Source organism: Coffea eugenioides, chromosome 9, assembly GCF_003713205.1.
Source record: "Coffea eugenioides isolate CCC68of chromosome 9, Ceug_1.0, whole genome shotgun sequence".
NCBI classification, from domain to species: Eukaryota; Viridiplantae; Streptophyta; class Magnoliopsida; order Gentianales; family Rubiaceae; genus Coffea; species Coffea eugenioides.
This window is the reverse complement of record NC_040043.1, coordinates 4,661,154-4,687,871: the sequence shown is the minus strand read 5'-3', so window position 1 is coordinate 4,687,871 and position 26,718 is coordinate 4,661,154. Positions and strand designations below refer to the sequence as shown.

The following is a 26,718-nucleotide window of genomic DNA, read 5'->3' as shown; positions in this document are numbered from 1 at the left end:
AATAATTTTTTTAAGTACAATGTTATAGTAATATACAATAACTCTAAAAACATCCCATCCATATTAGTATATCAAATATTTCAAAAAAATTTTATAGTAAAAATTTTTCATATACACTGCTACAATACAATATTTCAAAAACACAAAAAAAAAAATTAATCCAAACAGAGCCATTGCTATTTGAGCCCAATGGGTACCCAAGTTTTTCCCAAAATTTCCCATCAATTAATGGGTATAATTGGGATTTGTCCCATTTTAAATCCAATATCAAATTCCAGTACCCATCCCGCCCAAAGTCCCCATGGGCATGGATAACCCATTGGAATTTGGGACAAATTGCCACCTCTACGGTTACCTCATTATTAGGTCTTATAGTTAAGTTATGTACTATATCTTTACAATCAAACCCGTCTTTTAAATTTGAAAACACTGTCATATTTGGATGCATAATATATGTGTAAAATTTAGATTTCAGATTCAAAATCAAATTCATTATCATACATCTAATCTTCTTGATAGTGTATAAACTGTTAATATATAAAAGATGAATTTGAAATTTGAATGCGGTAAACTTACCATACGTTGATGGATAATTTACTTTATTCTAAAGTTCAAAAACTAACAAAATAAGATTTGCCAACATTGAAGGACCATTTGAGCAATTTGCCGATTACGTAGCTTAGTAATGATACATCTAAGCAAGGTGGGTGAGAAACCGCTGGGCTCGTGTGGAACGAGATTGGGACTCTCTCCCAGTAAAGTCCCAAAAGACAGTGACCATCAAAAGAGACCTTTGCCATTGGCATTTTTGTTTTCCAACCCAAATTGGATTTCGTCCCTTATTTTCTTGGCCTTTGGAAGATTGGTCTGACTTAGTTGGAGATTTTTCATAGTATTTTTGTCACCTGCATGTCAACTTTCACACAAGCAAACACGCAGAACGCACTCAGAATTCAAGAACAGATTTTTCTTTTCTTTTCCCTGTTCTCCATATTAAGATTTGCCAAAATATAATACTATTTTGATCTTGAAAAAACTTTCATCATAATAATGAAATCCAGGATGATTATTGGAATAACACGTCAGGCTAAAAGCATAACCGAACAGTTGACTTCTGTCAGAATTATTCTGGTTTTGCAATTGCAGAGGAATGACAACTCTCTTGTTTGACTTAAAGGATTCGAAGTTAGCATGTAAAGCTTTGCGTGTGGACCTTTGAGGTAGTTAAGAATTACTATAATAAATTGCCTGACAATACACCCAACCAAAAAAAAGAAAAAAAGAAAGAAAGTAAAGAGAAAAAAGACACAAGATTTGTAGTTATGTGCAAAATTATTGGCTATTTTTTAGCTTCCTGTTACTGTCAGGTATTTAATTTCCATATTAATGACAGATTTGAGTGCTATGCAGTTGAATCGTATTTAATTGTGAAGTTATGAAACCAAATTTATTTTGCTTTTTCAATTCATGAAATACGCGCTTACACACACATACAAAAGAAAAAAAAAATCAATTTAATTGCATATGTATGTATGTATGTATATATGTAAACTGATCGGGGTCGAAAGTTAATTTCACTAACAAATATACTACTATGCAGATAAATCATTTGAATAATGTAATTTAAATAGCAAATAAATAAATTATTTATCCCTGTGTTTCTTCACCCATCAACTCCTGGTGATCTTGTTCTTTTTTATTTGCCAGTGTAACTGGATCAAAAGAAATTTGCCTGTGGAACTCAACTAATCGACTCAATTTTGAAAAGCTGATTATCGTGTTCCAAACAAAGGCAATTCAGTGGCAAATTCTAGGCCGCACCTGTGCAATACGGTTTCAGATTACTGCCTTTTTAACTTTTGTGCCTTCAAAATCATATGCAATAATAGTTTTTTCCATTCCTCCAAAATAGTCAGCCTTTTCAAATCAGTTGCACATTGTGGGGATTAATTTGAAGTACAAGCAAGCTACACGCCATAGAAAAGCATGCATGTTATGCATATATACATATATATATATATAATCGAAAAATCCTGTGTATTAAGCGACAGTATGACCTAAACCACAGAAAAAAACTGAAAGATGATCCACCTCCTTAATTTTAAAAATTTTTAAAATTATCGTGATTTTCAGACATTTTTTTGTAGGTGCACTCTATATAATCGACACCACTATTGATTACGCCAATGCAATTTTTTTAAGAACATAGTGAAATTGTCATAGTAGATGACGAGAAGAGAATAATGATCATCAAAGAAAGAAGTTTCATTTGTCTTTCTTTCTCACGTAATTCTTTTAACTTTAGAAGGGAGTGCTTTTTTCTTCTTCTGTATATATATTTTCTATTTATGCACCAAAGAAGAAACAAAGAAAATTATTGTCGTTTTCCGTGATCACATTTCCCTATCACCTTTTTCCCTCACATATATCAAATCGCTACAGTAATTTTTCCATGAAAAATGACGGAAAATGCAATCCAAACACAACCTAATACAATTCAAAGTTTGAGACCTTTCTGCCGGCATAATAAGAAAGCAATTTTGCTACTTCTAGGTTCCTCGACTATCACGAAACAGTCTTCAAATAATTAATTAGGGAAACAGCGTATATGAACATGAAAAATTGTACTAGGCTAGAAAACTATCAAGATGGATTTTGGGTGGTCAGTTTCAAATGATGATAATGATCAAGAATCTTTGAATACGTATTGAAAATCATCATCATCATGCATGTTGTATGACTTATAGTTTCTTGGAAAGAACTCAAATGATGAGATATTACCACTTTTTAACTGAGAAGACAGTGCAACCAACGTGTAAACATCTTTCATTAAACCAAAAAAAAGGGGAGACAAATTGCACACCTACTAACTAATCAGTGCAGCAAATTATCCATACATAGGAAAATTCGGATCTGGGAAGACCAAATTTATATACGAAACGCAAGCAATTTCCACCAAAAAAGCAGCCACAGTCGTCGCAATGTTGGGGGTATTCACAGTCTGGCTTCCACATGTCCTCTTTAGGTCTATTCCATTTCATAAAAGTGCGACCAAACTTTTGTGCTTAATTGGACTGGTTCGAGTAGGAAAGACCAAGAGGAAGAGCAACACCAACATTTTCTTTTTACACTTGACAGCAGTTCGGAAGTATCAGTTGATGAGTTTTTGCAGGCTAATAAATGATCAGGTGGGCGGGCTTAATCCTATTGAAGACTCTAAAACATGTTTTTTTTTTTCAAAAAAAAAAAAAAATTAACAGATGTTATATATATGCCGAGTAAAATTTCTTCAGCAGGCTCAACTGAAAATGTACTACTGTGAAAAAAATATTCATACCCAATACAGATTATACGCATGGATATATACATTACAATATATTACTATTATCATCATTCTTATTCTTCTTCTTCTTCTTCTTCTTCTTCCTCTTCTTGTATTTTTGTGGACGGTCTTTTTTGCAGTATGGGCTCATCCCACATTCCCCAGCATCAAGTGTTGAGACAGTTCAGGGTCCCGAAAACGGCTGTCCCCTAATTCGGCTGTCCACACGGTTTCGTACAATTTCTTATCGGAACTTTTATTCCTCCTTTCCTTTCACAATGTAAAAAGCTAGTATATGAATTGTGGGGAAGCCGTCACTTGGACGTTTGCATGAAAAACAAATACTCTGCAGTTTTAATGTGGGCGGCCTATTTACATAACCTTAATCCAAGTCCTTCAACTCTTGTAACTCGCTGTATATTCAAGCTGATTAGCTGCTTGCAGCGGATCTCTGTAGCTTACTAGCAGAAAACCTGCCTATGTCGTCAAGAACAGGGGATCTCTTATAACTCATTAGCTGAAAACCATGCACGTTGGAATATTGAAAAATGAAAACCCAGTTTGGGAGGATCCACACGTTCGGATGATGTGCACCACATGTAGACCCACAATGCCAAAGGAAAGATTTTTATCTATCATATCATCAAAAGAGCTAGTTGGAATATATATATACACGTACGAATCATCACTTCTGTCTTTCTTTTGTGGAAGTAACAGTATACTAGAACCTAGATGTATCTATCATATGTGTTCTTCTCAATTGGGGATTGATTGACACATGAACTACATTAAATTTAACGCGTGAAACTGCAAGTAAATACACCAACTCATAAACCAACGACTTTGTTCTAATTAGATTACATGATGGATCTTGCTTTCACCATAGAATAGACACGACTTCAGAAACATGTTAGTACAAGTTATACAATGCAACCAACAAACTTAAAACTTGTCGATATAGACATATATCATCAGTGAGCCAAATGCATCCAACTGCAAGCAAACTAGCAAAGCGTGTCTGTGACCATGAGCGCCTTTTTTTTTTTCTTTGCTTCCTTCGGTATACGCGCAAAAAGCCAGTGGCATCAAACATGTTGTTCTTCTGTAACGCATTTCTCATCCAGAGTTGGATGCCACTTCTGGCTACTGCAACTTAAGGACCAGGACCCAACTCCTGAAGATAGGACAAGTTTGATCCATAACTCTTGGCACTTGATTTCATACTGGACTTCTTACAAACTAAGTTATCCCAGAAGATAAAGAGCAGGCTAGCTTCTGGACATATAGACCAATCGCGAGGTGGGGGAGGAAGGGTCGCAAGGGGATAATGCTCGGTTTAATTGTACCATCTGAATTCTAACCTGGCTTAGGCGAAAGAACTCCTTAAAAGAGTTCTACATTTTGGGACAAAGAATATCAGAAATGAAAATTTTCTAACATGGTTTAAATACAGAACATATTATTCTGTACATTCAGAATTTGTATTACAGCTTCGCCATTATTTGCCCCCCCCCCCTCTGGGCCTGCTGAAGCTGCTGCACAGAATTGCACATGAGCCACGAGTTGACTGCTTAATCATGGAGTGATCATATTCATATGGTGGCCAAGGTAGGTAGACTGAAAACAGAAAGATGCCCGACCTAAGTCATACTTATCTATCTCAATCTGGAAAGCCATGTACCAAATACGCACTTGTATTGTATGTATATGACTATATTCTACACGTTTTTGACAAATGAATGCAGAATATGATGAATTCAGCTGTGGCATCATCACATTGACCAAATGCGAGTCTGTGTGTGAGAGAGTCTTTTCTTTTTCTGTAAATAAAATATGAACAACTCCAAGTTGGAAAAAAGGGTGGTATATTGGACCAATAATAATAATTAAAGGTAGATTATCAAGTCCCTACTATATATATATATATTTAATCTTTAATGTTGACATTGAAAAGTTTATATTTAGAAAAATCTGAATGCGTGTGATGAAATTTGTAGTATAAAAAAAAGGTATATTGGACTAATAATAATTTAAGTTGGATTACCCGATCCCTAATGTATATTTAATCTTTAACGTAGACCTTTAAACGTTTCTAGTTAGGAAAATCTGAACGCGTGTGATGAAATTTGTAGTTTTTTTTTTTTTAAAAAAAACAGCGTCTAAAAAGATTAATCGTTGAATAAAAAAATTTAAGGACCAAAGAAATAAAATGCTGGAGTTTGAAAATTTTATTCATTTAGGTTTTGGTGTGAAAATCATAGAGATATATACAACACCAATTTATGGTGTTATAGATTTCAAGGAACTCAAGAAAGAAATTCAGAAACACGTCAATCGCCCAAAGGTGGAATAAAATTTGAGATTTAAGTCAACTATAAGTACCTCAATTTCCAATCATATATATATATAATAAAGTCGTATTCTCATCCTTATCATTTTATTTTGCCTCGTTCCTAGGTGGCTTATCGACAGGGCAACTAGGTGCAACGCACTTTATGAGTTAACCCCCTAATAACCTACGCTATTCCATCCCTCTTTTTTTTCTTGTCTTTACAATTCTAGATAATCCTTCCATAATTATCTCTTACATTCTTTCACAATTTTTTTTTCCTTAACCCTAATCGTCAAGCCTAAATTTCCTGGGGATTAGTATAAATAATTTTAAATTATGTTTTTAACTCTCTCTCATCTTCAACTCAAAAGTTCGAAATATCAATTCAAATATTAGATTATCTTTATCAGATTATCGCTATCGCAGATACTCTACATTTTTACTCATATATATGGTTCTCGATCTATTACTCATCACTTTATCAAGTAGTGAAAATGTTTACACTTTTCCACCAATTTTTTTGGAATTTTTTTTTAACTTCAATGCAAGGACCGAATTTGGAACTTCGTTTTTATTCCCTTCAATGCAAGGACCGAATTTGAACTTTGTTTATACTTGCTGTATGTGGTCTGCAATTTCCTACACCTTCTTCATAGCTAGGTCATTGAATTTGAATTTTCTAAGTAAGTCTTCAAAAGTTACAGTTTGGTTTTTATTTCTGGCAAGGTTTTTGTAATTAATTTGTTATTTCAATTTATGGATTCACTCTTCAATTCAAGTAGAACACATATTGCTTTTTGGTTAGTGATTTAGAAGTGGCCTTTTAAACTATGTGTTTTCACAAGATTTTTTAATTGCCTTTGACAATTTATTAATTGTCTTCAACAATGTACTAATTTTTTTTTTCTAGGTTTCTGGGGTTAAAAAAATTTTGTGCAGTTTTCAATGTTTTTTTTTAGACTTTGGTAAAAAGCTTCTAAAGAACAAGAAGGTGTCACTGATTATATAAATGGCAAGGCATCAAGTTCATTGTCATATAGCAGTTCACGTCATGCAATATACATCAGACTATTTAGATTTTTTATGTTTTTTACTTAAGAGCAAAATACATCTTATATTTTCGTTTTGCTTCTATTAGCCATGAATAGATTTAGAAGGTTGCTATGTTCCTATGACTTGATTGATTCTGAATTCTGATCTTTTATTAATACTTCATTCGGTTTCTTTTCTTTTCACATTAACCTTTAAGCCATTTATATTAAGTACCAAAATTGATGTTTTGGTAACGGGTTGGCCATTCTTTTGTTTACAGAAGATCAGCCAAGATTGATCTTGCCTATTTTCAAGTTTTTGAATGTTATCATATCGTCAATTTTTTTTTTTTTTTTTGCATTTTTGAATTATTAATCACTGAATTAGATGTTTAAATTTACATTATAAGACTTTTTTAAATAACCATGTGCACATAGTAATGTATTTAAGAAAGGTTATAATAGATTATACAATAAGTTTGTATTTTATGCAAATATTTTTATAAACTACACTAAATAATTTATTATTTTTAAACAATTCCCATTCAACGAATGTGTACAAAACTAGTTTCTTCTGGAAAGATAGAGTGCTTATCATGCAGGCAGGTGTATTTAACCACTGGGCTTGGCTCAGTGGCCATCAAGTGAGACTTAAGTCTCTCATTGGGCTGTAGGTGAGGGTTCAAATCCCACCGGCAGCGAAAAAAATTCAAGGATGGTGCCAGGCACCCCTTTGGTCCAGTAAGATCTGCAAGCACTGCAAGCAGGTGTATTTATTTATATATTTTTTTGGGTGTGAAAATTGCGTGCATGAAATTAGTATCTTGCTGATCCATGTGCTAGGCCGCCTAAGAGCTCAAAGCAAAAAAAATTTTTTTTTTTTTTTTGAGAAAATAAAAGTCACTCGACATAAAGGTTGATATGAATTGAAATTTAAAAAATTACAATAGTTCAATAGATGCAACTGGGTCACTGGACTTTGCTAATTTTATATATTAATCTTTTGAAATTTCAAAAGGGCTACAAAGTACGACAGAGCCCATTGATTATAGATCAAAATTTTGGACTTCTTGTACAACGAGTGTACTTTCTTTCCCAAGCCTAGCTAACAACCAAAGGAACCCAGTGTAGGTGAAATCAAGAAAGGTCAGCAAACCACAGGCCATTTGGGTCGATGCAATGGATCTAGGTCCAAACTGAATACACAACGCCCATTTGGATTGGAATTTTTGAAATTTTTTTCAAAAATTAATAGAGTAGCACTTTTTTTTTTAGACGTTATGAATGTGAGGTAAAAACGTGACCAAAAAATATATCGAGGGAATATTTCTAAAAAATTCAAAAAAGTTTTTATAGAAAAATAGCAATCCAAACAAGGGTTTATGATGATTGGATTGAAGGGAATTATCATTTCATTCATGGGAAGTCCATTTGAAGAACTTTGTTATGTGATTTTGTTAGAACCCTTTTCTTTTTGGGGTATGCCAATTGCTGAGTTGTTGCCACTCGTTGAAAAGATGAGCATTTTTTTTTTAATTTTTACCACGGTTGTAGTATTAGGTAAAATGAAAGATGAGACCCCAACATGAGTTCCATTAATCATAACCAATTGATATTCTTAATCTAGGTTGAAACTTTAGTACCCACAAATATAGCTTGGACAGTTGCATAATTGCTGATATTGATGAAGTCCCCCTGGTTCAGGCTAGTACTTTTTGCTGCCTATTAGATGCAAATACAGTAACAAAATAATGTAGCAAGTTTCGTTAATGCAATAATGAGAAAATTACTCTGTCATAAACCTTGTATTACTGCCATCAACTAAGAGAAAAATAGTATTCAGTATTCTCTAACAATCAAAGAACCACTGATCACTCAATGGGCATACATGTATTTATTAAAGTATCCAATCCCGTTCAAACATCAACGTTTAAAGGCACCCTAAATATATACTATATTAGAATGGCGTTGCAAACTTTTGATCAGTTTCAGCCCTATATATATATATATATAGATATATATATGGTCACCAGTCATATGCCCATAGCTTTCTCATGTGTACAAAGTTGTTCTAAAGAAAAATTAGTTGTGTCCCTGGCATCCCATGGCTGTTTTTCCGATATATGGATAATATCTTGCTGCAGCCCCGAGACATTAATTAAAGGTTTCTTGCTCTTGCGACGGAAACATTTCCATCCAATCTAACGAGACTAAATTGGCAATCTGGCATTGCATATTAAGGATCTCGGCCTGCGCTTTCGCCAACTCTTCTTGAAGCCCCAGAATTTGCTGCTGAAGTAGGGTCACTGTACCAGCGCAACCGTAAACTGGATCCCTGATTCTTGCACCAGCTTCGTAAACCATGCTATTCACAGCATCTGATCTTTGAGGCTCCGGAAGTTCCTGAAAATTCAGAATTGATGATGATTTATTCAATCGTTGGCCTAAAATTTCAATTTCACAATTAATGATACAGGTTTGCAACTTAGTTCCGATCACTCACATTGAATTGTAGGGTAATGGACGTGACCAATTTAAGTTTAAATAATGCATGCAAAAATGTGTAACATGCGCAAAAATTGCAGTAGTACATGCATCCAAGAAAAAGGTGGCAAGCATGGAGCTGTGCGTAAATCAGACAACAAAGTTTAGTCGAAGATGATTAAAGAGACATCATATAGTATCAAAGTTAGGGAATAAAATTGTCTGCCCACATTTTCCTTCTTTATCAATTCATTTCATGCCAAATTAGAATATCATATCATCTTCCTTTCCTTTGTATATCTGAGGCTTCATATCATCAACACGTCCTTCTTGCAGACTTGACGATCTATTGGTAACTTCTTCACTTTGTGTGTGGTCTAAATTCAGTGTGTGAAGTAGTCAAAACAATGCAAATCAGAAAATTTCAGCCCCTTCAAACTTAAGTTGTATAGGGTTTAAGGGCTTTAAGCCCATCATTTGTCTCATCCCAATTCCCACATAATTTAGGAAGAAAAGGGCAAAAAAAAAAAAAAAACAAAAAAGAGGCTTTGTCCATGCTGCATGCATTATACCTGCAACCTTCTGATGATGTTGCTAGCTCCATAAACTTTGTGGACGATGTTGAACCTCAATGGTTCCGAGGAAGGAAAATAAGGGGCCAAGACACATTTGTCGGAACATCTACGGCGGAGAGATTTGCATGCTGCGCAAGGATACTGGGTAGGTGGTGTTGCATTTTGATAAGGAGATGGTGGAGTATTCTGCTGGCGGCAGTGTTCCATATTTTGCAATGGAAGGTTTTATGTTTGGAACTAAATCCAAAGCTCTGAAGTATTATTATGTTGGTTTGAGTCGTTGCTTTGGAGTTTATGGAGTTGGTTTTGGTGATCCATATATAGTCTGTAGTCAAATGATACTGGCAGAAATGCAGACAAAATTTATCGACAAGGTCTATGGAGGGCCGACCACATGCAAACAATTTCTTAGCCGTGTCTTTTAATTACAGTTGAATAGTTTACCTGGAAGGTAATCGAGGCAAACAAAAAAAAAAGTCAATTTGGAAGTCATTCCAAAGATTGTACATGGCATAATTTTTTTCCTACATTAAAACTCCACGTTCTTAATTACTAATGTGAAAATGTGTCTGTCTAGGCATTTTCTCAGTACAAACTCATGATGTAATGATTATCTTTATAAATATAAGTTGCTGTTTTGGAAGAAAAAAAAATTAATGAATTCCAACTACAAGTGGATAGTCAAGATTCAAAAAGCCATCTCAATCAGAAGGACATAATAGAGGACCTTCCAGCTTGTTTTCAGACTCGTATAACCAGGAAATTGAGGTTTAATTTTCCACTCGTCAGGTATAGGAATAATACTAGTAAAAGTCAGTGTTGAGATCTATTCAGCCCAGCTCCGGTCTGAATTTACAGCCAATACATACTCCTATCATATGGGATTTTGCTGTATACAAATACAACATCTTACGTTGACTCATGTAGACTTATTCCTATGTTTTCAGAATCGGACCGAGTATCGATTCGGTCAAACTCAGGGGTCAGGAGTCAATGGATTCAACCGGGTTCGATCGGAGTTGAACCGGATGACGTCATAAATAAAAATTATTTAAAAATTAAAATATTATATGTAAAATACCTAATAACATGTTAATATTAATAAAGATATATTCATATATATTTGATGTTTCAAATATATTTAACAAGAAAATACAAAGAAATTAGAACAATCAAATAGCAATTTATATTATTTAATGAGCATTAACAACTTTAGAATTGAAATTATGGACTTAATTGAAAAATAACACCAAACTGTAAGACAACATTGATAAAGTATGAAATATTTGAGGTATATTAATAATTTTTAACAATCTAGGGGTCAAAACATAATATTGAAAAAATTTGAGTTTTTTTTTCAAAAATACTTGATTGACCCGAAAAATCCGGTTTTTTCGGTCAAACCCGATCAAATCCAATTTTTGACAGAGTTTTTACTTACCCGATTTTTTAGCATAACTCGGACCGGACACTTGATCGGTTCCGTGTTCGACCAGCTAGTCCGGTTTGAGTTTTAAAACACAAACTTATTCCAGAGGCAGAGAGGCATGAGGGAAGACGAAAGGTTGAAATTCAAGACTCTTACTAAATTTCCATCAAAGTATACATCTCTGGTGTGTAGTAATTAATTTTTTAAGTCATCTCTTGAGAAAGGCACAGGGAATTGGAAAAACGAATGCATTAATACTTCATATCATGTATGCCATTGTATATAGTATCGTAATTAGACAGACAAACAAAGATTTTACTAGTCTCAAACCAGTCTATAATATATGGATTGTTCCCCGGTTGATATGATCACGGATGCATGACCGGAGCATGACCTATGTGCAGTTCAACCAAAAGTCCATTAGTTAAGTCCTTAAATATTCAGTCTATAATATATGGATTGTTTCCCGGTTGATATGATCACGGATGCATGACCAGAGCATGACCTATGTGCAGTTCAACCAGAAGTCCATTAGTTAAGTCCTTAAATATTAATTTCCATCAACTTATTCCTTAAAACTTTTCCACTTGTCTTGCAAAATGGTCATTCCAGTCACCCCATTGCTGTTTTGATCTGCATCAAAGAGCTTCCAAGTCGATTTATATTACTACCTCTTTTTTTCTTCCCTTTTTTTTTTGTCCATCTTGCACAGCTTTTTCTGTGGTGGCGTAGCGCGCCTAAGCGGAAATTATTAGGTGTAAGATAAAAGAGTGAATCTTACATGCACACGCAGTATACACACTGTCAGTGCTGGATTCATATAGCACATGTACAAAAATTGGATTTTGTATTCAAATTTTACATAATTATCATTCATCTAGAACTGTTATTCATCTACTAAAAAAGTCTTTTGCTATAAAGATGTCTGAAAATAAGGTTTTCAGGCGCGTTGAACTAAGAAAATAATATGTCTGTTGCATTTAATATTTTCCTGTCGCTGACAGAGTTGAGATAGAGACTAGAGTAGATTATCTTCGTAAGCTAAATTTGCAAGTGTGTGAAAAAATATATATATATCTCATCAACTTCTTGTTTCTATTTCTTGACCCATCAATGGCGCAGTCCATGCACTTGAAAATATCATAGCAATGTCTTCCTAGTAAAAGTATAGATATAATAAGCACATCATCAGTGGTTTAATTATCTCTACTTCTTGTAGCACAGGTAGAAGATTTCACTGTTCAAAGCAAAAAACAATTTTCTAAAGTTGATTATGGTAGTATGTATGTATTTCTTTTATTGTCCATTAATCTGAAGAAAAAGGCAATTGAATGACAAAGTTAAAGCCGAAATTTATGCGATATGTAAACTGTGTTTTGTTGCCTTCTTCCAGATTTCATCTGTTTTCAACTTAATAAATCACATATTCACGTTAGCATGCATGTGAGTTAAGTATATAACTTGTAGTATCTGTCTCATTGAATTGAAAAGGCCCTTTTCATCTCACTTTCACTGGTGGACTTGAAAATCTCAAGTCTTTGACAACGAAATTTAACCATTAAAGTCTTTTCTTTTTCTTTTTTTTTTTTTGTTTTTGGTCCAACTTAATAAGAAGTTCAGAGCTAGCAGCATTTAGAAAGGCTAATGATGGATAAAGAGAGGGAAAAAAAACGAAAATTTGTTTTCTTATACCGGTTGTGTTAAACAAATAAGTACTTTGAAATTTGTATGCATACCTTGAAGCTGATTTTGGAGTTTCAATTGTGATTAAATTGTACACTTATTAATTGGGATTTGGGGCAAATGAGCTAAAAAACACTTACTAATTGGGATTTGATATCTCAATTTGATTTCCTTAAAATAAAAGTTTGTGCTAGCTTCTTTTTTTTTTTTTTTTTTTTTTGGGGTACTGGTTAACTTTTAGAAACAAATTCGTGCATCGTATTGAGAATTCGCTCGAAGTTTAGTAACAAGAAAAATTCAATTTCCAGTTATCATTAACTCACCCCACCTTTGCCTTTCCACAGTGTACAAGCAAGCCAATACCATTCAGATGTTGTAAATTCTACTGTCGTGTTTCATTTTATTCCTTTTGCAGGTATGACTTTGTTATTATCCATTACTTGGAGAGAAGACGAGAATGAATTTGGAGATACCAAAAACCACTTATTTCTACAAGAAAAGTATGCCTATTTTTTGTTTCCTTTTCTTCTAGTATTAAACAATGTTAAAAACCTCGAGAATTCAAGAACATGACCAAGAAATCTGCCAATTGCATACAAGATTTAGGTTCGAGCATCTCAACAATCACCAATTTCAATTGTTTGGTACACTGTAGATAATAATACAACTAATGTATATTAGGTTTCCACATATCACGATGAAAGATAAAGTTTGAAAATTTTATGAAATGAATAAAAATCTCATAATTTGTCGTTAGCTACAATAGTTGATCTTTTCATGCAACGATTTCTAGAACAACTAAAACACCAAATTCCTTATATATATATATATATATATATATATACAAGGAAAGAACTATAGATCAATCAGCATTTGCTTAATTTTCTGACGTCATGAAATTATGGGCATGGCAGCACAGACCATGATAGTGCCACAAAATGCCCAACAAAACTTTGCAGGACCAGTATAAATGCTGAACTAGAATATAATCTTCTTTTTTTTTTTTCATTTTAGGTCCCTTGTTTTTCCCAATATTTGTTACAGAATGACACGTATTCAAGTTTGCCCTCCAAAATAACCTAGTCTGGTGCCGACTATTCACCATGGAATGACTATTTGAGATGCAGCCAAAAGATGAAGCAGCACCTTATTCCAACGACCCTGTTGCCAGACCAGCAGTCACTGGTATACGTGGCGACCAAATGATAATGACAAGCAAAAGCCAAAGGTCCCAAGATACAGGGCTGAAAAATGGGAGAGTTGCTATAGTAGTCCCTAGATTCCTCAGGATATTTGATTTTACTTTCAACTTTCATATTAAAAGCTTTCATGAAACAAATTTCATAGATTTATCATTTTAGTCCTGCAAATATTGCAGCGACGCTTCGACGCTAAAATCAATAGTGAACTATTCTTATCAGTTGCTTGACAATGAGATGGGCAATATTCGAATACATGTGCATAAATTAGTATTTATGTGAAGTGTAATTACATATTAGCTTATCATGTCGACGAAAACTCATATTATTGTATTTATATGAGTCTTCTAATAATTTAGGGGTTGGGGTTACCTCATTATTAGGTCGTATAGTGAAGGTATGCATATTTTTATAATCAAACCCAACTTTTAAATTTGAAACTAAATTTTTTATGCATTGTCATAGTTTGATGCGAAATACATATGCAAAATTTAGGTTTCAGATTCAAAATCAAATTGATTATCATAGATTTATGATTTTAGTCCTGTAAATATCGCATTGACACATTGCCACTAAATTGCTAAAATCAATAGTGAATTATTCTTATCAATTGCTTGACAATGAGACAGGTAATTTTCGAATATATGTGCATAAATTAGTACACTAAGTCAAATTTTGTGAAAATAAGATTAGTAAAGGTTTCACATGACTTAATTTATGTGAAGTGTGACTGCATATTAGCTCATCATGTCGACAAAAACTCATATTATTATATTTATACGAGTCTTCTAATAATTTAGTGGTTGGGGTTACCTCATTATTAGGTCTTATAGTTAAGTTATGTATATCTTTACAATCAAACCCATCTTTTAAATTTGAAAACACTGTCATATTTAGATGCATAATATATGTGTAAAATTTAGATTTCAGATTCAAAATCAAATTCATTATCATACATCTAATCTTCTTGATAATATATACACCGTTAATGTATAAAAGAAGAATTTGAAATTTGAATGTGGTAAACTTACCATACGTTGATGGATAATTTACTTTATTCTAAAGTTCAAAAACTAACAAAATAAGATTTGCCAACATTGAAGGACCATTTGAGCAATTTGCCGATTACGTAGCTTAGTAATGATACGTCCAAGCAAGGAGGGTGAGAAACCGCTGGGCTCGTGCGGAACGAGATTGGGACTCTCTCCCAGTAAAGTGTCGGGGCCCTAGGTTAGAAATTGGGAGATTGCTGAGACGGATAGAGAGAGGGAAGGGAGAATTGGGAAAAACAGAGTGCGAGGAAGAGGAGAGAGTAGACGTCAACAGGAGAGAGAGAACAAATCTGTTATTTCTTTTCTTAAGCTTGATTCTATTACAAGCTTACTATTTATAACCTGCCTAATCAGTAGAAAATCAATACATGTGAATAACAAAAGGAACTAACCTAACTAACTACCAGCATTAGTTCCATGGCACCGTTTTGGGCCTAATGACTTATTCCTAAAACGCAGACTTCAGTGAATGAAACGGTATAATTCGCCAAGGTCCCTGACAATCCCTTCCTCATAAAGAAAGCTTGTCCTCAAGCTTTGAAATCTGGAAACATTTTATCAATGAAGCTCTTATCTTCCCAGGAGGCCTCAGAGTCCGGAAGATGGGTTCCATTTGATCAAATATTGTATCACGGGTTGAGATTCCCTCATGGTGACCCTACGCTTCATCACTTCCTCAGGCTACAGCAAACACTGATCTGTTGCATCAAGCTCGGGCAAGACAGGTACAGCTATCTGAGTGTCACCAATTTTTCTTTTAAGAAGCGAAACGTGGAATACCGGATGGACTCTAGCTCCGGGTGGTAATTGTAACTTATAAGCTACGGTTCCCACCTTTTCAATGATGCGAAAAGGTCCAAAGTACTTGGCGGATAGCTTAAGGCTCCTCCGGATAGCTATAGTCTGCTGTCTATACGGCTGCAATTTGAGGAAAACCCACTCTCCTACTTGCAAAGTCCTTTCGGAGCGATGTTTGTCCGCATAGTGTTTCATCAGATTCTGCGCTTTGGCCAAATTCTCCTTGATCAGTGACGTGATCTGTAGTCGTTCTTGCACCATGTCCGTCGCAGCTGGAATCACACTGTCGTGGAAAGGTCCCAACGGGATGTGAGCTGGTTTGTACCCGTATAGTGCTTCGAAGGGGGAAAGTTGTAAGCTGGTGTGGAAGTTTGTGTTGTACCAGAATTCCACCGTCGACAGTCAAACACTCCACTGCGTTGGGTGCTCACTACACATACATCTGAGATACGTTTCCAGGCATTGGTTAACTCGCTCACTTTGCCCATCCGTTTGTGGGTGATAGGAGAAACTATAACGAAGTCTGGTCCCCAGTAGCTTGAACAACTCCTGCCAGAACCCGCTAAGAAACACCCGGTCTCGATCGGACACGATAACTTCTGGTAAGCCGTGAAGTTTATACACATTATCAAGAAACACCGTGGCCACTTGTTGAGCTGAATAAGGGTGAGAAAGGCGCATAAAATAGCTGAACTTGGTGAAACGATCTACTACCACGAATATCGTGTCAAACCCCTGAGATAAGGGCAACTGTTCGATGAAATCCATAGTTATTTGGGACCACGTATGCTGAGGAACCGGTAGTGGTTGGAGCAAGCCGGGATAGGGGACGTTTTCGTGCTTACTCCTTTGGCACACGTCACATGATCTCACAAACTGTATGACGTCTTTCTTAATGTCCGGCCAGTAAAACAGAGCTTGCACCCTTTGCAGGCAGCCTCTCTGGCCGGAGTGTCCCCTTACAGCAGATGCATGCAACGCCTTGATAAGATTATCCCTGATTCCACTTGAGGTGCCCACATACAATTTACCTTGAACTTTAGCAGTCCCTTGTCCAGTTGGTAGTCCGAGTTGAAGGAAGGATCTAGCAACAGTTGTGGAATAAGTTCTTGAGCCATAGCATCTCCTGCGTAGCTGTCTAGCAGTTCTTGTACCCACGCTGGTTGAGCAGAAGAGATAGCATTCAAAGTTCCATGTTTGGTTGAAGGCGCGGCACTTTGATCAGCTATTCGTCGTCTAGATAATGCGTCTGCCACTCCATTGTCAATGCCTTTCTTATATTGGATCTCGTAGTTCAAGCCTAACAACTTGGTCAGCCATTTATGTTGCAACGGGTGTGTAAGTCGCTGTTCCAGCAGGTATTTGAGAGCCTGGTGGTCCGTTCGAATGATGAAGCGATGGCCGACCAGATAGTGTTTCCATTTGGTGATAGCCAACACCAACGCAAAGCTCCTTCTCGTATACCGACATTCCCAAGTTCTGATTTACGAGAGCTTTGCTGAGGAATGCTATGGGGTGTCCCTGTTGCATCAGAACAACTCCAATTCCCACTCCACAGGCATCCGTTTCAATAACAAAAGGTATCTCAAAGTCGGGCATGCTCAGTACGGGGGCCGTCGTCATGGCTTTCTTTAAGTCTTCGAAAGCTATCTGAGCTTCAGAATTCCATACAAACCCGTCCTTCTTCAACAGCTGCGTCAACGGTTTACTGATTACCCCATATCCCTTGATGAATCTTCTGTAATACCCGGTTAATCCCAAAAATCCTCTCAGCTCTTTCACAGATTGGGGTGCTAGCCAGGAAAGGATGCATTCTACCTTAGAGCTGTCCATGCTCACGCCTTTTTCAGATATCACATGTCCCAAATACTCCACCGAAGTTTGGGCAAATGAGCATTTAGATCATTTGCAGAACAATTGGTTGTCAGCCAGGACTCCAAGGACTATTTGGAGATGCTGAACGTGCGACTCCAGGGTAGGGCTATATACCAGGATATCATCAAAAAATACTAACACAAATTTTCTCATGTATGGCTGAAAAATGCGGTTCATCAAGGCCTGAAAGGTAGTCGGAGCGTTCGTCAAACCAAACGGCATGACCAAGAATTCGAAGTGACCATGATGCGTCTGGAAGGCAGTTTTGTGCGTGTCCATTGCCTTAACTCTGAGTTGGTGGTAACCAGCCCTAAGGTCCAGCTTAGACATATACTTTGTCCCATGCAATTCATTTAGGAGTTCATCTATATTCGGTATGGGAAATCGATCCTTAACCGTCAACTCATTTAACTTCCGATAATTCACACATAATCTCCATGAGTTTTCTTTCTTCTTGACCAGCAACACCGGAGAGGCAAAAGGACTACTGCTATGAGTAACGATACCGCTAGAGAGCATTTCAGCTATTTGCTTCTCTATTTCGATTTTGTGTGCATGAGGGTACCTGTAAGGCTTAAGTTTGAAGGGTTCCGCTCCCGGTTTGAGAGTGATTTGGTGATCCAACTCTCTTTCCGGGGGTAGACCTGTCGGGGTGGCAAATATTTGCGAATACTGTTGCAGTACCGCTTCTACCCGTTCAGGGACATCTACTTGCCGGTGCTGTTGTGATTCAGCTTGTAAGGCTGCACAATGCCTGCGTTTCTCTTCTATAAAAGTCCTGAGGTCCTTGCCTCTTACCAGTTCCATCACAGGCTGGTTGATAAGCCCCTGTAAGTGTAACAAACTCCCACTACTGCTGAGGGAAATGCTGAGGCTGTGGAAATCAAATGTAATGGGACTGAACTGGTACATCCAATCTACCCCTAAGATAATGTCCCAAGTCCCTAATTCCATTACCTTCAGGTCAAATTGAAACTGATAGTCCTGTATCCGCCACTGGACCCCTGGACAAACTGCGCCACTAGTAATATTAGTACCATCCGCCAACGTGACTGTGAAAGGAGTCACCTCGCGGTGAGGTAAGTACAAAGATTTAGCAAGTCCGAAATGAATGAAGCTATTCGAAGTCCCAGTGTCTACCAAGATTTTTATTGGTAGTCCTCCCATGTTACTTCGCAGTATGATAGACTTTCTGCTCATGGCATCATTCAAAGCGTTTAGAGAAACCTCTGCTAGTTCACCAACTCTCCTAGTGTTTTCGTCTTGTTCCCCTTCAGCGTCTTCAAAATTTGTTTCTTCCCCTTCTTCAAGATCCAAGCAATTCAAGTTCCCTGTCCTACATCGGTGCCCCGCGCCAAATTTTTCACCACACCTATAACATAGACCGTGCTTGCGCTTATATTGGATTTCTTCGACCGAGACCTTATTAAACTCCCTGGCCACGTTTTCCTGCTTGTTATTGTTGGGAGTAATGGCTGGAATACGGTAGGAGCTGGAAGACCTCTGTCCACTAGATATATTCTTAGACAGCCCAAATCTGGATTCTAACATCATTTTTCCAGCATTTCGCGAGTGCTTTGCTTGCACTTCTAAGGAGCACTCTTGTAATTCAGCTACTTCGAAGGCCTTTGCTAGTGTTTGTGGCTTAAACATCTTCACCATTGGCCTAATTTCCTCCTTCAACCCACTGAAAAAACTGGAGACAAAATAAAGCTCATCTAGTTTCGGATTTCTAAGTAACATGAGAGTTTTAAGCTCCTCAAATTTCTCCTCATATTCCTCTACTGCCCCCTTTTGTTGAAGTTTATTGAATTCTTCTACCACATCACGAGAGCCTTTACCAGAAAATCTTTCACACAACAAATCACTAAACCCTGTCCAGGAGAGTTGAGGCCTTTCAAGTTTCACTCCTTGAAACCAGTTGTCGGCCTTCCCCTCGAGAAACATTTCTACCATCTCTACTTTTTGGTTATCAGGAATCTGGTAGTTCACAAAATATTTCTGGCATTTCCTAAGCCATTCCCTAGGATTACCCGCAGCAAACATAGGCATTTCCAATTTTGGCAAGATAGGGGTGAATTGCTTACTTCGACTTTCTGGTGGTGTGAATTGAGCACCATTCGGATTTCCCAGCTTCATGTGCGAAGGTGGAGTTGGTAATAGCGGCTCGGAGATCCTCGTTTCCAGCTCTGCGCACCCTTTCTCCTTCAGCATTACGGTCAGCTGGTTGTTGAACTTCAGCTCAATGGAGTCAAACCTCTGATTCAAGCTTCCTACGAGCGCTTCCAGCCGCGAACTCCTCTGCTCTAATTCCTCCTGAAACTGGTGCTGGCACGCAGCTTGCACGCCGGCCACCGAATCCACCATCTCCTGCAGGCGAGCTTCCTGCTTTTTGAGCTGATCTTCCAATGTGCGAAATCTGGTGCTCTCCGCCATTTCCAGTGTCTTCGCAGCCAAGGATCGGCTGTTCTGATACCAGATGTCAGGGCCCTAGGTTAGAAATTGGGAGATTGCTGAGACGGATAGAGAGAGGGAAGAGAGAATTGGGAAAAACAGAGTGCGAGGGAGATGAGAGAGTAGACGTCAACAGGAGAGAGAGAACAAATCTGTTATTTCTTTTCTTAAGCTTGATTCTATTACAAGCTTACTATTTATAACCTGCCTAATCGGTAGAAAATCAATACACGTGAATAACAAAAGGAACTAACCTAACTAACTACCAGCATTAGTTCCACGGCACCGTTTTGGGCCCAATGACTTATTCCTAAAACGCAGACTTCAGTGAATGAAATGGTATAATTCGCCTAGGTCCCTGACATAAAGTCCCAAAAGACAGTGACCATCAAAAGAGACCTTTGCCATTGGCATTTTTGTTTTCCAACCCAAATTGGATTTCGTCCCTTTTTTTCTTGGCCTTTGGAAGATTGGTCTGACTTAGTTGGAGATTTTTCATAGTATTTTTGTCACCTGCATGTCAACTTTCACACAAGCAAACACGCAGAACCCACTCAGAATTAAAAGAACAGATTTTTCTTTTCTTTTCCCTGTTCTCCATATTAAGATTTGCTAAATATAATACTATTGATCATGAAAAAACTTTCATAATAATAATAATGAAATTCAGGATGATTATTGGAATAACACGTCAGGCTAAAAGCATAACTGAAGTTATGAAACCAGATTTATTTTGCCTTTTCTATTCACGAAATACGCGTTTACACACACATTATGGTGTGAAAATCATAGAGATATATACAACACCATAACAATTTATGGTGTTATAGATTTCAAGGAATTCAACAAAGAAATTCAGGAACACGTCAATCGCCCTAAGGTGGAATAAAATTTCAGATTTAAGTCAACTATAAGTGCCTCAATTTCCAATTTCTTCTGGAAACATAGTGCTTGCTTTACGCTGCAGGCGGGTGTATTTTTTTATTTATTTTTTTGGGTGTGAAAATTGCGTGCATGAAATTAGTATCTTGCTGATCCATGTGCTAGGCCGCCTAAGAGCTCAAAGCAAAAAAAAAATTTTTTTTTTTTTTTTGAGAAAATAAAAGTCACTCGACATAAAGGTTGATATGAATTGAAATTTAAAAAATTACACTAGTTCAATTAATGCACCTGGGCCACTGGACTTTGCCAATTTTCTGTTTTAATCTTTTGAAACTTCAAAAGGGGTAAGACTATGACAGAGCCCATTGATTATAGATCCAATTTTTGGGCTTCTTGTACAACGAGTGTACTTTAATTCCCAAGCCTAGCTAACAGCCGAAGGAGTCCAGAGTATGTTAAATCAAGAAAGGTCAGCAAACCACAGGCCATTTGGGTCGATTTAATGGATCTAGGTCCAAACTGAATACACAGCGCCCATTTGGCTTGCAATTTTTTGAAAGTTTCTTGAAAATTAACAGAGTAGCACTTTTTTTTTTTAGATGTTACGAATATGAGGTAAAAACGTAATCAGAAATTGTGTCGAGGGAATATTTTTAAAAAATTCATGGGAAGTCCATTTGAAGGACTTTGTTATGTGATTTTGTTAGAACCTTTTTTTTTTTTTTTTTTGGAGGGGGGAGGGGTGTGGGTATGCCAATTGCTTAGTTGGTGATACTCGTTGAAATGATGAGCATTTTTTTTTTTTACCATGGTTGCATTATTAGGTAAAATGAAAGATGAGACCCCAACATGAGTTCCATTAATCATAACCAAATGAGAAATAATGATATTCTTAATCTAGGTTGAAACTTTAGTACCCACAAATACAGCTTGAACAGTTGCATAATTGCTGATATTGATGAAGTCCCCCTGGTTCAGGCTAGTAATTAATTTTGGGTGCTTATTATTAGATGCAAATACATCAACAAAATAATGTAGCAAGTTCCGTCCATGCAATAAATGAGAAAATTACTCTGTCATAATCCTTGTATTACTGCCATCAACTAAGAGAAAAATACTATTCAGTATTCTCTAACAATCAAAGAACCACTGATCACTCAATGGGCATACATATATTTATTAAAGTTTCCAATGCCATTCAAACATCAGCGCTTAAATGCACTCTAAATTTATTAGAATGGCGTTGCAAACTTTTGATCAGTTTTAGCCCTATATATATATATATATGGTCACCAGTCATATGCCCATAGCTTTCTCATGTGTACAAAGTGGTTCTAAAGAACCATTAGTTGTGTCACTGTCATCCAATGGCTGTTTTTCCGGCATATGGATAATATCTTGCTGCAGCCCGGAGACACTAATGGTTTCTTGCTCTTGCGACGGAAACATTTCCATCCAAATTAACGAGACTAAATTGGCAATCTGGCATTGCATATTAAGGATCTCGGCCTGCGCTTTCGCCAACTCTTCTTGAAGCCCCAGAATTTGCTGCTGAAGTTGGGTCACTGTACCAGCGCAACCGTAAACTGGATCCCTGATTCTTGCAGCAGCTTCGTAAACCATGCTATTAATAGAATCTGATCTTTGATGCTCCGGAAGTTCCTGAAAATTCAGAATTGATGATGATTTATTCAATCGTTGGCCGAAAATTTCAAATTCACAATGATACAGGTTTGCAACTTAGTTCCGATCACTCACATTGAATTGTAGGGTAATAGACGTGACCAATTTAAGTTTAAATGATGCATGCAACAAAGTGTAACATCTGCAAAAGTTGCAGTAGTACATGCATGTTTACCTCCCAAGAAAAAGGTGGCAAGCATGGAGCTGTGCCTAAATCAGACAACAAAGTTTAGTCGAAGATGGTTAAAGAGACATCATATAGTATCAAAGTTAGGGAATAAAATTGTCTGCCCACATTTTCCTTCTTTATCAATTCATTTCATGCCAAATTAGAATATCATATCATCCTCCTTTCCTTTGTATATCTCAGGCTTCATATCATCAACACGTCCTTCTTGCAGACTTGACGATCTATTGGTAACTTCCGACATTTTATGTGTGGTCTAAATTCAGTGTGTGAAGTAGTCAAAAGTACAATGCAAATCAGAAAATTTCAGCCCCTTCAAACTTAAGTTGTATAGGGTTTAAGGGCTTTAAGCCCATCATTTATCTCATCCCAATTCCCACATAATTTAGGAAGAAAAGGGCAAAAAAAAAAAGAGGCTTTGTCCATGCTGCATGCATTATACCTGCAACCTTCTGACGATGTTGCTAGCTCCATAAACTTTGTGGACGATGGTGAACCTCAATGGTTCCGAGGAAGGAAAATAAGGGGCCAAGACACATTCGTCGGAGCATCTACGGCGGAGAGATTTGCATGCTGCGCAAGGGTACTGGGTAGGTGGCGTTGCATTTTGATCAGGACCTGGTGGAGTACTCTGCTGGCGGCAGTGTTCCATATTTTGCAATGGAAGGTTTTATGTTTGGAACTAAAGCCAAAGCTCTGAAGTATTATTATGTTGGTTTGAGTCGTTGCTTTGGAGTTTATGGAGTTAGTTTTGGTGATCCATATATAGTCTGTAGTCAAATGATACTGGCAGAAATGCAGACAAAATTTATCAACAAGGACTACGGAGGGGCGACCATATGCAAACAATTTCTTAGCCATGTCTTTTTCTTACAGCTGTATAGTTTACCTGGAAGCTAATCGAGGCAAACCCAAAAAAAAAAAAAGTCAATTTGGAAGTCATTCCAAAGATTATATATTATCCTAAACTATGTTAACATAGGATTCCAAAGATTATGCATGGCATAATTTTTTTTTTCTACATTAAAACTCCACGTTCTTAATTAATAATGTAAAAATGTGTCTGTCTAGGCATTTTCTCAGTACAAACTCATGATGTAATGAATATCTTTATAAATATAAGTTGCTGTTTTGGAAGAAGAAAAAAAAAAATGAATTCCAACTACAAGTGGATGGTCAAGATTCAAAAAGCCATCTCAATCAGAAGGACATGGTTAATAGAGGACCTTCCAGCTTGTTTTCAGACTCGTATAACCAGGAAATTGAGGTTTAATTTTCCACTCGTCAGGTATAGGAATATTAATACTAGTAAAAGTCAGTGTTGAGATCTATTCAGCCCAGCTCCGGTTTGAATTTACAGCCAATACATACTCCAATATCAAATGGGATTTTGCTGTACTCAACATCTTACGTTGACTCATGCAGACTTATTCCAGAGGCAGAGAGGCATGAGGGAAGACTAAAGGTGAAATTCAAGACTCTGCTAAATTTCCATCAAAGTATACATCTCTGGTGTGTAGTAATTAATTTTTTAAGTCAACGCTTGAGAAAGGCACAGGGAATTGGAAAAACGAATGTGTTCATATTTCATATCATGTATGTCATTGTATATAGTAGCGTAATTAGACAGGCAAACGAAGATTTTACTAGTCTCAAACCAGTGTCCTTAAATATTAATTTCCATCAACCTATTCCTTAAACTTTTCCACTTGTCTTGCAAAACGGTCATTCCAGTCACCCCATTGCTGTTTTGATCTGCATCAAAGAGCTTCCAAGTCGATTTACATTACTACCTCTTTTTTTTTTGTCCATCTTGCACAGCTTTTTCTGTGGTGGCGTAGCGCGCCTAAGCAGAAATTATTAGGTGTAAGATAAAAGAGTAAACCTTATATGCACAGACGGTATATACACTATCAGTATTGGATTCATATAACACAAGTACAAAAGTTGGATTTTATATTCAAATTTTACATAATTATCATTCATCCAGAACTGTTATTCATCTACTAAAAAAGCCCTTTGCTACAAAGATGTCTGAAAATAAAAAGGTTTTCAGTCACATTGAAATAAGAAAATAATGTGTCTGTTGCATTTAATATTTTCTTCTCGCTGACAAAGTTGAGATAGAGACTAGAGTAGATTATCTTAATTTGCAAGTGTGTGAAAATATATATATATATATATATATCATCAACTTCTTGTTTCTATTTCTTGACCCATCAATAGCACTTGAATATATCATAGCAATTTCTTCACAAGTATAGATATAATAAGCACATCATCAGTGGTTTATCTCAGCTTCTTCCACCACAAGTAGAAGATTTCACTGTTCAAAGCAAATAATTTTCTAAAGTTGATTATGGTAGTATGTACGTATTTCTTTTATTGTCCATTAATTTGAAGAAAAGGGCACTTGAATGACCAAAGTCAAAGCCGAAATCTATGCGATATGTAAACTGTGTTCTGTTGCCTTCTTCCAGATTCCATCTGTTTTCAACTTAATAAATCACATATTCACGTTAGCATGCATGTGAGTCAAGTATATCACTGTAGTATCTGTCTCATTGAATTGGAAAGGCCCTTTTCATCTCACTTTCACTGGTGGACTTGAAAATCTCAAGTCTTTGACAACGAAATTTAACCATTAAAACCACTTATTTCTACAAGAAAAGTATGCCTATTTTTTGTTTCCTTTTCTTCTAGTATTAAACAATGTTAAAAACCTCAAGAATTCAAGAACATGACCAAGAAATCTGCCAATTTGCATACAAGATTTGGGTTCGAGCGTCTCAACAATCACCAATTTCAATTGTTTGGTACACTGTAGATAATAACACAACTGATGTAGATACTAAGACATATAACAAATGTAGATACTAAGACAATAATATATATATATATATATATATATATATATATAAATATAAAAAAAAAAGAACAAATTTTGGCTGTCTCTGAAAATTGTGTCCTCAAATCAATCTTATTTGCCCAATTTTCAAATTGAATCCATCCCCATCATTACCTGCACCGACGATTTTATGACCCCTAATCCGGAGATTTATATGTCATACCGAGACTCTTTTAGCTGCGTGGACTGGTAAGGAGCTTATAATTTGAGGAAAAAAGCCTTGCATGTGTACGACTTACATTTTGTGGAAAGGGTCAAAACAATGAGATATTGATCCGATGTGCTCAACATTGAAATTCATTCGTCAAACAAAAATGTATTAGCCGCTGCTACAGTATGCTCTGAGGGTACTTTCAGCTTCTCAGTTTCACATTTGGGATTCCATTTTCTTCTTTGGTCAAATTTCAGTTGTTGATACACCATTTACTAGAGTCCACATTTTTTTTTTCTGGGCAAACGATAACCTAGCTCGTATTTCAGCTTAAAGAAAATATAGTATTACGTTGCTTCTGCATCACCTTGGCTAATCTAGATAGACCAAAGAGGGAAGGAATCCTTCCACATAATCTCACTTACTAAGTTTATGGCATACAAACTTCGCCAATTTGTGACTAACATATATATAGTTTCCTTCTCTTTTAACGAAAGAGAAGTAACATTTTCCAAAGCTTAATTTGTTTGAGCAGCTTGCTGCTGATGTCCTCCACAACCATGCCGCCAATCATTTATATTGTCCTCATTTTGACAGTCTGATTGCGCTTCAATGCTTTCCCAGCCCTGCTCCTGAGCTTTAATGAGTAGTGCAGTTTTTCGAAAAATGATGG

The 26,718-nt window shown here is 36.4% G+C and overlaps 3 protein-coding genes across 3 annotated transcripts; all 3 read right to left on the bottom strand.

Moving 5' to 3' along the window:
• Window positions 1–8,839: 8,839 nt before the first annotated feature.
• LOC113782034 (LOB domain-containing protein 11-like) lies at window positions 8,840–9,951 on the bottom strand. Its single transcript, XM_027327946.1, has 2 exons — window positions 9,742–9,951; window positions 8,840–9,088 (listed from the first exon to the last, which is right to left on the bottom strand). The coding sequence occupies exons 1-2, from the start codon at window positions 9,949–9,951 to the stop codon at window positions 8,840–8,842; spliced, it is 459 nt and encodes a 152-aa protein (XP_027183747.1).
• A 7,856-nt stretch (window positions 9,952–17,807) lies between these two features.
• LOC113782033 lies at window positions 17,808–20,216 on the bottom strand. The gene has a single exon (XM_027327945.1). It carries the CDS (start codon window positions 20,214–20,216, stop codon window positions 17,808–17,810), a length of 2,409 nt encoding a protein of 802 aa, XP_027183746.1.
• Window positions 20,217–22,412: 2,196 nt separating this feature from the next.
• On the bottom strand, window positions 22,413–25,473 carry LOC113782032 (LOB domain-containing protein 1-like). Its single transcript, XM_027327944.1, has 3 exons — window positions 25,438–25,473; window positions 23,429–23,569; window positions 22,413–22,778 (listed from the first exon to the last, which is right to left on the bottom strand). The coding sequence occupies exons 1-3, from the start codon at window positions 25,471–25,473 to the stop codon at window positions 22,413–22,415; spliced, it is 543 nt and encodes a 180-aa protein (XP_027183745.1).
• Between the last annotated feature and the right edge of the window lie 1,245 nt (window positions 25,474–26,718).